Source organism: Strigops habroptila, chromosome Z (assembly GCF_004027225.2).
Source record: "Strigops habroptila isolate Jane chromosome Z, bStrHab1.2.pri, whole genome shotgun sequence".
NCBI lineage: Eukaryota > Metazoa > Chordata > Aves > Psittaciformes > Psittacidae > Strigops > Strigops habroptila.
Window position 1 is genome coordinate 7,424,315 of NC_044302.2, and position 14,579 is coordinate 7,438,893.

Genomic DNA, 14,579 nt, shown 5'->3' on the forward strand with positions numbered 1-14,579 from the left:
GCACTTGGGCAGAAGCTTGAAGGATGCCAAGGGCTTTGGGAAAAAAAAAGCCCTCATTTTCTCTGTTTAGTGCCAGTTTAGCTGAGTCACCCTAGATCTGAGTGCAGTGGCTCTCAGGTTCCCCTTGTCCACTCAGAAGAAATTTAACTTCACAGATTGAGACTTTACTTACAGATATTTCAACCCTTATGTGCAGAGAAGACAGAACACCACCTACCTGAGAAGAGTTTACGCTAAATTAGAATTAACTGTAAACTCAAAAAAATAAAGTCAAACCAACTTTTAATATGTGAATGTAAGGTATAGATCTCTTACATGACAGCATCATAATTCCTTACATAAGTGTGGTGGGGTTTTTGATGGGAGGATGCTATAGCTACTTCTTCCAGGTGAACGTGTGCCTTGACTTTAACACTTGTTCAAGAACTAATCAAATACATAATGATTGCAGGCAAAAAAAAATCATGGAAGGCAAACTGTTAGCAGTAAGTTGTAAGTAATAAGGGGATCAAATAAGCTTCTACTAACAATGTGTCCTATTTATTTGTTTATATTCTGTCTACAGAAAATGTGATGCTGAAATGGGGATGACTTACGACAACCTTCTGGAATGAAGACAGCTACAAAGCACAAAATACAAAAAATGAACTCAGAACTCAGAAAGAAACAAGAAAAAAACAGCATTTTCTTGGCATCAACAAGAAGCTCTTTATTTTTCCTCAAGTTTTCTTTTCTAAAAAAAAAAATTTGGAATTAAGACTTTGCAGAAATGAGACAAACTTTCTCTTTAGATGACAATATTCAAGCATGTTGTTTTATTGAATTTAAATTGTTAGAAAAAAGATATTTGGAAGGGGATACTGTATCAGCAGAACTGAGAAACTGTGAACTTTCAAAGAAAAAAACCCAACTCCTTAAAACTGTGAACTAAGAAAAGGATGGAAATACCATTTAAACCCCTGATTATACTCTGTGTGTTCTTAAGGAGACATCCTCATATTTGCTAACTCTGTGGTATTTAGGGAATGGTTTACAACATATGTTTTTAGTATAATCTTTTAAGAAAACAAAAACCAGAAAGATTTAATTAGCTGTGACTTTACCATTTCTGTTCAGATGTCTCCTTGCACCTTCTTTTTCCTGACAGTGCAGATGCATTTGCAGCCAGCAGTCAAGGGCACGAAAGATTTCTTTCCTTAATAATCTTTTCATTTGCCACACCCAGTAAAATCCTTGTAGGCAAAAAGAATCAACACAGCTACCATCTCCCAATCAATACCTAAAGCCTAACAGACAGTAATTATCAAAATAAAGAGGAAATCCCATATTAGGCTAAGTACCTACCCATCAATCAAAACAACAGAAAATATCTGCAGCATTGCTTTTCTAAAATAAGACAAAAGATGCCTCCTTGGGTTACACTTTGAACAGGCTATAATCAAAAGAAAGAGAACCGAGACTAACTAAGCCCCAGGAAGCCGCATTGTCCCTTTAACCCACAGTATTCCCCATTTCCCATTAGTACTTAACATTTTTCACTATGTTGTGACTGCTATTATTTCATTTAACACTGGTTAATCTGTATCTGAGGTATATGGAAACCCTCTAGATGATAAGATTGGACAGGTTCCAGTGTTGGCAGTTTTCGAGCGTGCACACACTCGTGTGTTTTGATCCTTCCAGGAGCTCCTTGTTATTTGGACTGCCTGCCAATTCGTTCTTGGATCAGCCTCTCGCTCAGCTCCCACAGGGCCGCTGCCGTCGCTTCGCCCTGCGCCTCCTGCGACGGCAGGCAGCGGCAGCAGTTGTTGAAGTACATCCCTCCCAGGCCCTCCAGCTCTGCAGCCGTGGCGCAGTACACAGTTGTGGCCGCTCCTTGTTGCTGGAATTTGAAAAAGAACAAAAGAAATGAGACATAGAAAAAAAAGCCAACAATATAAATATAGATAAAGATAGATATTTTATCATTGTCATTTTGACTGCAGTCCTTTGAAGCTGTGTCTTATGAAAGCGTCAGTGGAAATCACTGCGGCTGACAGGGTAACCCACCTGAGAACAAGGCTGAAACCCTGCTGAAGGTGCTACCTGCCTGCCTGTTGGGCATTTGGTTACAAAACACCTTAGCGAGGACTCTTTTCCTTTTCCTTTCCACTTAAAAAAAACCAATCCTGAACCACAGCCTTGGTCTTGGGTCTTTTGCCCCTTTTCAGTAAAAACCTGATTGGCAGCAGGGCCAGTCTGGCCTGATGCAGCAAGGCAGGGTCTGCCCAGGCAGTGTTCGAAACCAGAACAGTTGAGCCAGGTTTAAAAGCAGCCACTCAAAACTCTCTGTTTTCCCTTTGCAACACAGGCAATATTTACCATACACCTTGGGCACCCCCACTTTCTAACCCTGACCAGCAATACAGGCAGATGTATGTATTTTGTTTGTTTGGGTTTTTTAAACCTCTTGTACAAAATTAACCTGGGCACTCCAATTAAGACCTATCATGTAAAGTGCAGTCAGGATTGGTGCCAAACCTGCCCATACATCTTTGATCAACAGTTTCACTGTGGCAGTTGTCACCGCTGCCTTGTACGAACGTTCATCTGCTGCAGGCAGAGAGACGTTCTGATTTCCCAGAGACGCACGGCTTCCCAGTGTTTGGGGTCTTTTTGTTCTGTAACAACCATTTCTTACATCTTATAATGCTTTAAGAAATGGAGTAGATAGATTGGAGGATTTTGTGGATCAGGAGATCTTTTCCTTTTCCTCTTTTCCTTTCTTTTCCTTTTTCTTACCAAGTAAACTATGTTCAAACAGGAAGAATGTGTTTCTCCAAATTTCTGCAACAGAAACCTGGAGACTCAGGCCACAGGGCTGGGACAAGAACCCTGTTACTAGTGATGTGCTACCCCCTGGCACAGATTAAAAGTGTAGTGCCAGAATAGCTGTAAAAGAGAGTGAGAAGCTACTTTACTTTATAAACTCCAATTAAAAATAATAGGTGAGAGCACATAGCAAGACACAACACTAATTTAAAACCAATAGAGTTTATCTGGCATCTTATGATTATTTATGTACATCTTAGTCCTCTCTGTGGAAACTAATTATGAGCTGATAGGAATCAGAATAAAGAGGCTGCCAAGTATGATTGAAAAAGTAAACGAAGAGAAATTAGATGTTGCCACATTAGGATAATTTAATAGGGAAAGAGAATAGGCTTCAATCTCTTGTGGTTTTCCTTCAGTCCTTTTTTTCTAGCCTTTCATTGTCACAACCAAGAAAACTCAGGGTGCTGCTAGGGGGTTAACCTGCAGAAGACCTCTACTTTGGATTCTCATCCTTTGAGGGAAGCAAGCAGTTTAAAAAGCCCCAGTTCTCCTTAGTTGTGGCATCTCAATTTTGTAACGGCAAAGGAAGGCATATTTGTTTGCAAGACATGCATTTTTCTCAGAAGAGGGGATTAAACTGATAATGATGACTCCACATCTTAGAAATGATCTCCCATCACAAGGTAAACCAAAACTGTCTGTATTAAGTATTTTGAAAGGCATATATTTATCAACAGACCAAAATATTTTTAAAGTTAGTATAATACATAGTAATCCTCTTATTAAACCAGTATCTTTTTTAAAAAAGAGAAAGTATCTTAAAGGCAGTAGGAGAAATGGAACAGAGTTCTACTAAAAATGATATTAATAGAGAACAATAAAATTCCTATGCTTATTTGAACTATCCTATAAAGCTCCACAGCACAGGTATGATCACTGTATTCAGCTGTTTAGAATGATTCAAAGCCCCTAAAGATTATCATTAGGTTTTTGCAAGCAATTCAACTGGACTTTTATTAGAAAGGTAAAATTAAACTAAATTGCTCAATGCAGAGTGAGAGCCCTTAAGCTATTGCTGAAAAGCATCCATCCAGCCAGGCTAAACTCAGGCTAGCTCTAATAGAAATCAGCTAATTCATAAAATGGAAGTTTATCAGAGCAGTTTAAAATCCAAACCAAACAATAATTTATCTTTCTAAATGAGTCAAATTTGATGACTTTTAAACAAAATTCTCAGCAGGCAGAAAAACGCCCCACAGTATAACAGCAGTGCTTTATACCTTGCACAACCTAGACTCAAAATAAGAGAATAATTTTCCCTGTGTGAGCATAGGATATTTACTTTAAGCGATAAAAGATTATGTGGCTGGAAGCCCAAAGCACTTTATCTTGTGATGCCTCCAGTGTTTCACTGAGAACTGGATGTAAGCAATGTGCCATTTGCTTTTTGGCTGTGTGTATCTTTACTTCTTTCTAAACATTTCAATCGTGTTAGCTGTTTTGGAAGAAGAAAGTTCAATGGTTCTATCATTGAAGGAAAAGTACCTTTTTTTATTACTTAAGAGAAATGCAGTCATGTTTATCCCTTCTTTGACAGAGGGTAAAGCTTTAATATCTCAGAATAATGGACAAACTCATCAAGCCTAGGAGCTTCCTTCAGATGGCAAAACTACAAAACAGAAGGTAAATCCCAGATTCTCAAAGCCATTTAAGTGTCCAGTTTCCTTTGTTGAATGTGAACTAGTTGCATTCAGACACTTGAGGATCTGCCTAAGTGACTTGCTCATGGACAGATGGGAATGAGGTTCACAGAATCATGGGGATATGTCAGGAGGTCTCTTGCCCAACCTCCTGCCCAAAGTGGGATGCCTAGGAGCCCTGCATATGTCATGCAGAACTGGAAAGTCCTCAAGGGACAAATTCCTCCTTTGCATCTACCACTCAGATACCATAAACCTCCAGGAAGAACCAGAGCTGCAGATAACTGCAAAATGCCTGCACTGCCAGCCATGCTGAGCTAGGCTCAGAAACTGCTTAGTTTCTCAGTAAATATTGTTTATCCCTCATGAACACAGTCTTTTGAATGCTATCTTTATACGTTGGGCTTTATGACAGTTTCATAACAAGTTTTAATTTTTTGCTCATCAGCTTTCCTGTTCACATATCGTCAGAATACGACAGCAAGGATGTTAGGGAATCTAATTAGTAAACAATTCCATACTGCTGATACAAGATGAAACATTCTTAAACCGATAAAAAGAGCACTTTAATCACTGTTGAATGACTTTCAATGCCAAGCAGTTTGTGCCATGTCAGAACGTAATTTGAAGAAGATTAGAGTACTATATAAAATAATTAATGTTAACAACTTCGTTAAAAAATGTCTTAAACAATGAGCTTGTCAGTTGTCACAGGCTCTCCGTGATCTATTGTTATTAGTGCCCCCCCTCCCAACAATCTCAACTGATAAACAATGCTAAAAGCTCTGGGCAACCTAAACATTTCTTTTCCATACGTCCGTCAGTTGTACAGGGTGCTAATCACCGGAGCTGGGGGTCAGCCTTCTTTAACCTGCAACAAAGGCAGCGGGTTGCAATGATGAATACACAGGATAAAGAATTTGTGAGAAGCCCAACTGAATCTTTAATCATGCCTCAATGCCATTTCCGATCCAGTCAAACATTTGAAAGCTGCTAGGCAAGCACCACGCTATCAATCTTTCTAGCGTATGTAAAATTACCCGGGAATCTTGTTTTGGATTAAGTTGAAGAGTGTCTTAGTAATAAGGGTTCATCATTCTCTTCCACAAATCATTTGTCAGTTTTGTAATACAATCTTCAACTGCAGCAGGGTGGGATTTATACAGCAGTTGCTGTTTATTTATAGTCGAGGCTCAAAGATCTAAATATCCAGCCTTCCAAAATCCTTTGTTGAGATGAAAATACTAAGTAGTTACTAGGCATTTATAGTAGTTCATAGGCATTTATTTCATAACTGCTAGCTGTCAATTTGTAACTGATGGCACTGAATACAAATTAATATTGAATATCTTAATAGTAAAAGAAAAGGGGTTGTGGGGATACAGTATACAGTAAACCCCTCATTAATATATGTAATGCATCCATTAGTAGTCTAAGATACCATTTATGGTCCTGATAAGAAAACATATTATGCAGTTAATGTTTAGTTTTTAGATATGTCTAGTTTTGAATGCATGTTTGTTTTCTAAAATTAGATTCCTGCTCTGAAGCAAGTTTACATACCAAGCATATAAATAACAGAAACAAAGCCATAACTTATCTGTATATTTATCAGCTACAAATGAATAAGATCCACTCTAAACTCTGTTAAGGGCACACAGATTGTGCTAAACAATGCCTGCCAGTGAGATGGGATCAGCTTCCCTGAAAAGGAGGTTTTTATTTTCTTACAAAAAATTAAGGATAAAGGCCTTTTATCTTGGTAGCCTGAGGTTAAGTTTAGCAAGTGCATTTTAAAAGATGGCCAGTGGGAAGAGGTGAATTCAAAGTGACGTGAGAGGTGAGAATTTGTGACAAGGGCCAGAGTCAAAGCAAGCAGCTTAAGTAGAACAAAAAGGCAAGTGCTTCCTTAAAACTCTTCAGGCTGTTCTTGTTATTCATTTCAGGACTATGAGACAAAGCCAACACATCACTAACACAAAAATAACAGACCCACATGAAAGCACTGCAAATATACCGTTTGTAGAGGCATAACTTGTTACACAGCAGTGTGAAGATGAGGTAGTATGAACATATTCCAGATCATGGAAATAATAAGGTCTCCCATCCCTTCTTTATGCCTCTGAAAAGCACCCTGAAGAATTCAAATCCATTCTGCTAGAGAGGGAAAAACTCTCCACCAGGTAGCTTCAAGCAATGGTCATTTCCTGATTTGATGTGAAATATAAAATCTCCTTGGAATAACAAACAGAATGATATGGAGCCTGTCTCCACCATGATCAGTTCCAAATTGTCCAAACCAAACCCTAAAGTTACAGCTGCAGTTTTATATTCCTCAAGCCTCATCTTCACCTGGTGTAAATCAACACAGGTCCATTGCCTTCTCTGGGGGTCCACAGATATGTAGTTGCTGAGGACAAGCTCTGTTGCTTGTTGCAAGCCTGACATTGACATTCAGGGGGAGTGGATGAAGGGAGGGGCAGCCAAGCTTTGCCTTATCTCCTGGAAGAAAACTGCCCTCAGAGTGGATTTGTTTCCTTATGGAATTGCTAGCTGGGATTGTGGTGTAGTGTTTTCTCAAAACATACTTATTCCTTTCTCTGCAACATTAAAACGTTTCAGCAGATGAATGGAACTGGTAGTTTTTCCCATCAAGCTCAATTCTTGGCAAACAATGCAGACCGTGATGACCTCTTCTGAAAAACACTAGCAAGTCTAAAATACTCATGTCCTCATTCAACCTTTGGGATTCCCCAGTACCTGAAGTGCTTTTAGGAGCTGTTTGGTGGTATCAGCTGTAGCTGAGGCCAGTCATAGCTGAGGGAGCTACTTCTCAATGACAGGCATTACTTTGCTCTGTTTCTTGTAACTCAGAGCTGTGAGGGATAGTCAGTTTTTGTACAATGCAGTGAACATGTTTTAGTCTCGTGTGTGAGACTACAGGAGAACTGTTTGGTTTCTTCTGCAGTCCTCGTACTCAAAGCAATCCCAGATGCACAGTTATCTTATGAGTAACATTCAGAATATGTATGTATTAGTCTCCTGTGAGAAAATAGGATTCCCTGATTGCTTTTTCAGCAAAGAAATACAAATCGAGACCTGCCTTTGCTATTTTGGGTGAGTATGATAAACTGAAATCATATCTGCAGCTAAAAAAAATAAAACTTTGGAGCTGCCAAATATGATCTATGAAACAAATTGGGCTCAGCTGACTTCGGGTCCCATCTCCACCCAAGGGCCAGCAGGAAAATGTGATCTGAACTGAGTCTGAAATTACAGTCTTTTCAAAGGTCTCACCGAACCACATCTAAACCAGATATTCTCAATCACTTCCCCTTCCCCTATCACCACATTTAAACCAGTAAAGCATCTCTTAGAAGATAACATAATGGATAACCCAAAATCTATATGGTCTCCTTTTTTAACTCTGATGTATTCCTTTTTCAATTAATTCGCAAATACAAAGACTCAAAACTCCATCAGCTTCTCTGCTTGCAAAGCATAGTTGGTTTCAAGCTGTAGCTTTTCTTAGCGTCATTAAGACCTTTACACATTTATAGTGTTCTTTACATACATTATAGAAGATAAGTGTGCTATGTTCTTTGAGTAAGGAAACTGCAGTAGTTCACGAAAGAGGATTTGTTTTCAACTGCTGAGGCATTAAGACCTAGTGATTATTTCAACTATTCAATATATGCAGCTATATTTAACTTGCATTCTGGGTTTTAACTTTGCAAAAGAAAATGTGTCCATCGTAATAAATGTATTTTGATAATGCACCATGTTGTTTGTGTTATGCAACACCCCATATGTTCTCAATTATGGCAATGATAGTGCTTGAAAACTTCCAACTTCCAACATCCAGTGTCAAACAGATTGCCTGCAATCATTCCAAAGGAGGGGAAAAAAAAACCAAACAATACAGGACATCAAGTCAGGAGAAGTGGGTTGGTTTTCTCTTTGCAACTTTTTCTTCCTTAGTGAACTTGGACAAGCCACTTCAACTCCATGTACCTCACTTTTCCCAGCTGTAAAATGGAGAGAGTACTATTATTTACCCACCTCACAGGGGTGTTGTGAGGACTAGTTCAGATTTATGGAGTGCTTTCATACTTGCTGTTGAAAAGCACAGTGTGAGTATAAAGTGTTATATTATAAACCATTGTTAAAATGTGTAGAAGATGTAGAACAAGGTTGGCAAAATAGCTGACAAATTGTGATTACCTTTTAAAATCATGCATATTTTTCTCTATTGTATAAACTTAATTCTTTAACCTGGGAAGCTGTCTGCTATACCAGGCCCTATTCCAGTCTTTTCCCTCTCTCACCCAGTTTCTTTTTGCTCAGCTCACAGAGAACTTGGTAAAACTCATATTAGCCAAAACACCATTGAATTCTTCAAACATGGATGCTTTACAGGGAACCAGGCCCTGGAAGGGTGATCTACCAGTTAATCTCTCCTACCCTTTGCATATGCTAGACAGAGCCATCATGGCATACTAGGGGGTGGGATTCAGTTGCCTGACAGGGCCTTAAGACATCTGAGCTGCCTTCGGACATCCCACATGCTCTACAGCTGTCCTTCAGAAAGGCACACATTTCCCATAGGCCTGGTATTCTATTTGCCATCTCCTCACAGATATATCAGATAAAACCATACAATGTTTAAGGCAGCACCAGACATCTATGTCTATGCAACCTGAACACTCTTGTCACAGCACCTGGAAGGGAGCTGGTTCCCACAGGCAGGGCCCTATTCCTTCCTTTTGCCAGTATTTTATTAAAATCCACAATTAGCTTCTGAAAATTCTTTCAAGCCTGACAAAGAGCCATCTTAAGCCTCAAAAACTTTAGTGAAGCATATGGTTTTATGTTGCCCAACCAGCATTTCAACAGCAGGAGCAGCAGCACGCCCCACAGGCTGCTCGCCCTGGCCTTTTTACCGACATCACATTTCCACGCAGATCACTTCTGCATTTTCTTCTCCTGCCCGCTGAACCCCCATTCACACCTGATTTACACTTTTAAGACATCACTGCTCCACTGAAGTGGCAGTTTTGAGCACTGCATGCAAATTGCTACGATCCAGTATTGCTTCTCTTTTCTCGCAGGCTAGTATGGAGCAGTGGAGCGATACTGCAAGCTTTGCTCGTTTCTGGATTTGGGAAAAATCCCTAAGAAAAATTATGGATCTTCGTTTCAGAGTGTAATGGAATAAGGATGTGATCAGGTTGACCATATTATGTTGCTGTCCATTGCTTCCCCCTTGCCCTATATGCCAACATTGGCCAGTGGAGTGAGAAGCAAAGAGCATGTAAGAGACAGCCCTAGGGCATCACAGCAGCACTATCAGGACCTGATCATACCTGAAAATCTCTGCCACTTGCTTTCTGAGATTTTGTGGTGTACGTCTATATAAACATGAGTCCTATCATGACTTGTCGGCCACTGTCAAAAATAGAAATCCTATGAAGGATATTGGAAACACTCCTGAAACACATAACTTGCCAGCTGAGAGCTGATTCTTCAGGGCAAGGGTAGTTTGAAGAGTTGAGCAAACAGGTTGTTGACAACAAACATATCCTGCCAAAAAGACAGATTACATATGCTGCTGCAACTAAATCATCACAATAGTGCTGGCTGGTGTTTGGGCATACGTAGATAAGAACTAATTGAAATCACTTCTTTTTTTAAAATGTTGACTTGAAATGTTTTATGTTTTTGCGTGCTTTAATTAGATATATACTTTATATAAATGTATGCATACATATTGTACTGTATATGCTGTATATTTTATATAGCTTTTTAATACTATTACTCATCACAATTTAGACTTTTTCGTATGCATTATTGCAAAGAATGTCATCACAATACTGACATTTGACTTCCTCCTTCATTGCACAGATAATTTTTCAGACTGACCTTGACTTTAGATACGAGTGAAAAAAAACCTCCATACAACACAATGCTTTTTAAGCAAGTGACCTTTTGGGACAAATATTTAACAAGCTGTTTAGGTTTTAAAGGTAAAGACTTTTTCATCTGTTGATACAGACACGTATGCACATACACAGACACACACACATTTCATTAATACAATGCATTGAAAAACCACGGGGTGTTATGATGGGGACATATCATGGTAAGAAACTAACCATTAACTCTGTCTTCCAGAACCTAATTAAGGGAATGTATTTTGCAATAATACAGATCTAGCAAACAGGCCTCTAAAGTCTAGGCTTCGAGCTGTAAGCCAGGCACTCCTGTATTATGTATGTGTGATTTTCATAGGTAGCCTGCTGTAAAGTGTGCCCTGTTACTGCATTTTTCAGGCTCAAAGACACTGGCCTTGTTAATATTTCATTTAGTACATACTGTAGAGTCTCATTTATATTACTTCTATAATTAATGGTGATAGCTTAGGCACTGCCTTTACAAGGAGAGATCCCTGTATGTTGGTCGATGGATAATGAGAAACAATAGATATTTCATTCACCAGCAGCTTGTTGCTAGTTAGTAGGAAATTATCGTGTGTACTGTTGCTTTAATTGCCAGGGTAAATAATGCTGCCGCTGTGTTAGTGAACATTTTAAAGCACTTGATGCAAATAGACTAGAAACAAAACACACAAAAAAAAATTTACCTTTATTATGCTATATCTTAGCATAGGGAGTTAAAAAGGTATGTCTTAAAACATTTACGTTCTATCATGCAAATATATCTTAATATGCATGTGCTGACTATTCAACTACTGTATTTTAGGAAATACAATTATGCTGCCTTTCTCTTCTCCTATGTAGACTGTAAATAACTGTAGATCTTTCTCTTGTTTTCCTATGTAAATATATGTAAATACTAACAAGCTATGCATGCTGATATTCTAGGCAATTTCAGGTACTTTTATAATCTGAAGGCATGTACTTGAACTGGTTTGTTAGAAAAAAAAAATCAACTCTCTCAAGTCCTTTAAAGCTCATTAGAAATTAAAGATTTCTTACTAGACTGGTTCCTTCAATCTCAGTTGCTTTTCTGTTTATTTTTTCCCCTGCTTTGCCAACATTATCTCCTAAGACGCTCCACAAGGAATGCATGCTCTGGGGCTGTTTTCTCCAAAGCGTGGAGTCCCATCTCAGAATGCGATTCACTTCCTGACCAAGGATGTGCACCATTTAGATTCTACACCATCCCCATTTGTAAACCCCAGCAGAGACTTGGAGAGGGGGGAAGTCTATCCCCTTTGCTCTGACCTCTCCTTCTATTTAATGATGTTTTCTATTTCATTTTGTCAGCCCATAATCCATCAAATAGGGATCTGATACCACTAGAGCCAGGACTGGGTTTGAGGGCAGATGCTGCCGCAGCCAAGTCTTTGGCCATGCTGCAGTCTGGCTGCTCGCTCAGACATGCTCCTCTGTTCGAACATACTCTTTCCTAGCATATTTATGACTTTGACAGATTATGTGAAAATAATTTGAAAAATAGCTTGATAAATTTCCCCATCTCTTACATTCAGTGCTGTAACACTGTTTGTGGGAACCTTTCAATTGAACGAGTGTGAACAAAAATTAAATTACCTAAGCTTATAAATCAAGTCACCTCCTGAATACAAATTTGGAGGCAAGATTTCAATTTAGCTCTCTTCTTCCTTCTTTTTTTTTTCATGTAATAAATGAAGGTTCCTGTGAAGAAAATGGTAAGAAGAAAAATGCATTTATCCCCCGGTACAGTAAGTGGGAAAAAAATCTCCCTTTGCATTATCTATGGAAACTAAATGCAATGACAACTTTTTAATCGAAAAACAGCTTTCATGTCTGAAGATGCTTTTTCCAGAGTATCTGTACAAGAATAAACACATTAATTGACAGGATCTTCATGACTTTTTAAGTTCCTCAAGCTTAGCTTGGTGTCTGGGGAAGATCTCTTTCCAGTCCTTGAAGACTCTTTTAAGATGAATGTTTAAAAAGCTGAACTGACATGGGCATTATGTTCAAGTGCAAGCTGTAATATTCTTTAATAGAGGGTGTAGAAATGGTTCATAGGATTATTATCTTTCTACAGACAAAACCCATTACCTTCACACTAGGAGGGAAAAGCTAGTTTTTAACTTATATAAAATGGAATCAATTATCAATATCTTTGCATGGTTTCTCAGCTCTGCTGGAAAGCACTCGGAGAGCTCAACACACAGAGCCATTTGGCAAAGGGGCTCCTTCCTATGCTGGGCTTCTTGTTACACCTTTCATTTAATAAGATCACATCTGCAGAAGCAAAAATAAGTAGCAACAATTTGTATGCAGGGCTTGCACCCTGAATGTCACGAGAGGAGACACGAATCACATTTGCAGACTGATCGCCTGGCTACTGTTACTTTAGACTACTTCCCAGTAAAAAGTGAACAAGCAAATAAAAAGCAGTCATCAATGCAAAGTCAAATGCAGTGGCAAACAGCAGTACAGGTCAGAGCATCCATGCAGCTTGTTGTCTTTGGTGTGGAAGAAAAGTGCTCCTTCAGCAACCTCTGCCATCTAACCCTTACCATTGAACCTCTGAATAATCCTTTTGTTGGCTTTAACCAGTGGCTTTTCACAGATTCTTATGTTTCCAGTGAGAAAAGGAAAGTTGGAAGGTTAGTGGTGGCTTTTCACCACTGTGAAAAAGTCCACACATACCCCTTGCTTCTTAAACTATTAGAAATAAAAGTCGTATGTCTTTCATAGACAATGTCTAACCTACTCCAACTCCGTATCCCTTAGCAAAGAGATCAGTAAGTGCACTAGCCATCCTCAAAAAACTGAGTCCCCAAGCTACTTTAGCAGCACATGCAAACTCAGATGCACAAAGAGGTGCAGTATGTGCGATATATATAAAACATAATATTCTAGAAGCTGGTAATGGTGTTTCGGAAGGAAATGTTCATTATTAGACTCTTATCTGTTTATCCCATTCATGAGATCTGCTTCTACAAAGCGCATAATGATAAATGGCACATTTGCAAATTATCTTCTGAGTGCTGATTAGAAATCAGCAACCTGCGAGTTACCATGACTTTGAATGAGTACACTCCACTGCAAGTCTCGTTTGCTGAGATGCCTACCAAATGAGTACATTAGTATATTAGGAATCTAATAAATTGGCTAACAAGTATTTGATGAAAAATAACTGTACCATCCATTACAGTTATCATCACAGCCAACAAGGCTACTGGGGTTGCGATTTTGAAGGCACCAGCTGCTGATAAAAGAAATGTTGCCATGCTGTGCCATGCTCTCAGTGGCATCTCACTCTCTAACTGTGCATCATAACAAACTCTCAGCAAGACATAGGACCTTCTTTACTTCAGCTTCCCTCTCCTTCTTCACGACACTTAGAGGATTTAAACCATTGCAGCCTTACTCAGTCTTGTCTTTTCCCTTTACACTGCAGAAAGTAGGATGCTGGGACAGTGGAGAAAACTCTTCTGACAAGACAGCACTGAATGAGTTTCTCTGACTAGAAAGGAACTGGAGGAAACACTCTCTGTTATATAGATCAGCATTGTTTAAACATCTGAGACAATGTTCACAATCTGTAAAATTTAAGCTTGTTAATTATGATCGCAAACCTGAGGACCAGGAATGCTGTGGCTATATTCACATTCAACAGATAGGCACTGCACTAAAATTAGTTTCAGGAGTGGCTCAGAGTCCTACTTCTAACTCAGAGTCGTAGTAGAAACATTGAAAGTCAGTAAATAAATCTTCATGCAGCACTTCAACTATGTCATTCCCTGCTTTGCTGGGTATTTAAAAAGCCCAATTCCTTTTATGCATAAAACTGAAGAACATCATGCAAACGTCCTCCCTGTCTGGGAAGGAGCAAGCACCCAACACGTTCAAACTCACAGGACCTGCAAACCTGACGTAGAGTAATTAAACTCTGTAATTAAATGTAGAGTAAATAACCCCTTCCCAGTGTTAGCTGTGTCCAGAACCCTGTGGAAGGTTAGGCCACTCTCCCCAGCAAGCCCCGCATAGCCCACCCAATGCACTGTGGGTGCTCGTCATTCATCCCACCAGTACCGGGGAG

The 14,579-nt window shown here is 39.2% G+C and overlaps 2 protein-coding genes across 2 annotated transcripts in view; one reads left to right on the top strand and one right to left on the bottom strand.

The window, feature by feature from the left end:
- The window catches only part of MAF (MAF bZIP transcription factor), a 195,437-nt gene extending 183,908 nt beyond the window's left edge, over positions 1-11,529 (top strand). The window contains exon 3 of the mRNA XM_030471284.1: positions 566-11,529. The gene's annotated coding sequence lies outside the window, so the exon portion shown is untranslated. The remainder of the gene's footprint in view (positions 1-565) is intronic.
- The window catches only part of WWOX (WW domain containing oxidoreductase), a 521,778-nt gene continuing 507,993 nt past the window's right edge, over positions 795-14,579 (bottom strand). The window contains exon 9 of the mRNA XM_030471280.1: positions 795-1,882. Within this exon, the coding sequence (XP_030327140.1) occupies positions 1,694-1,882 (189 nt within the window). The 3' untranslated portion in view covers positions 795-1,693. The remainder of the gene's footprint in view (positions 1,883-14,579) is intronic.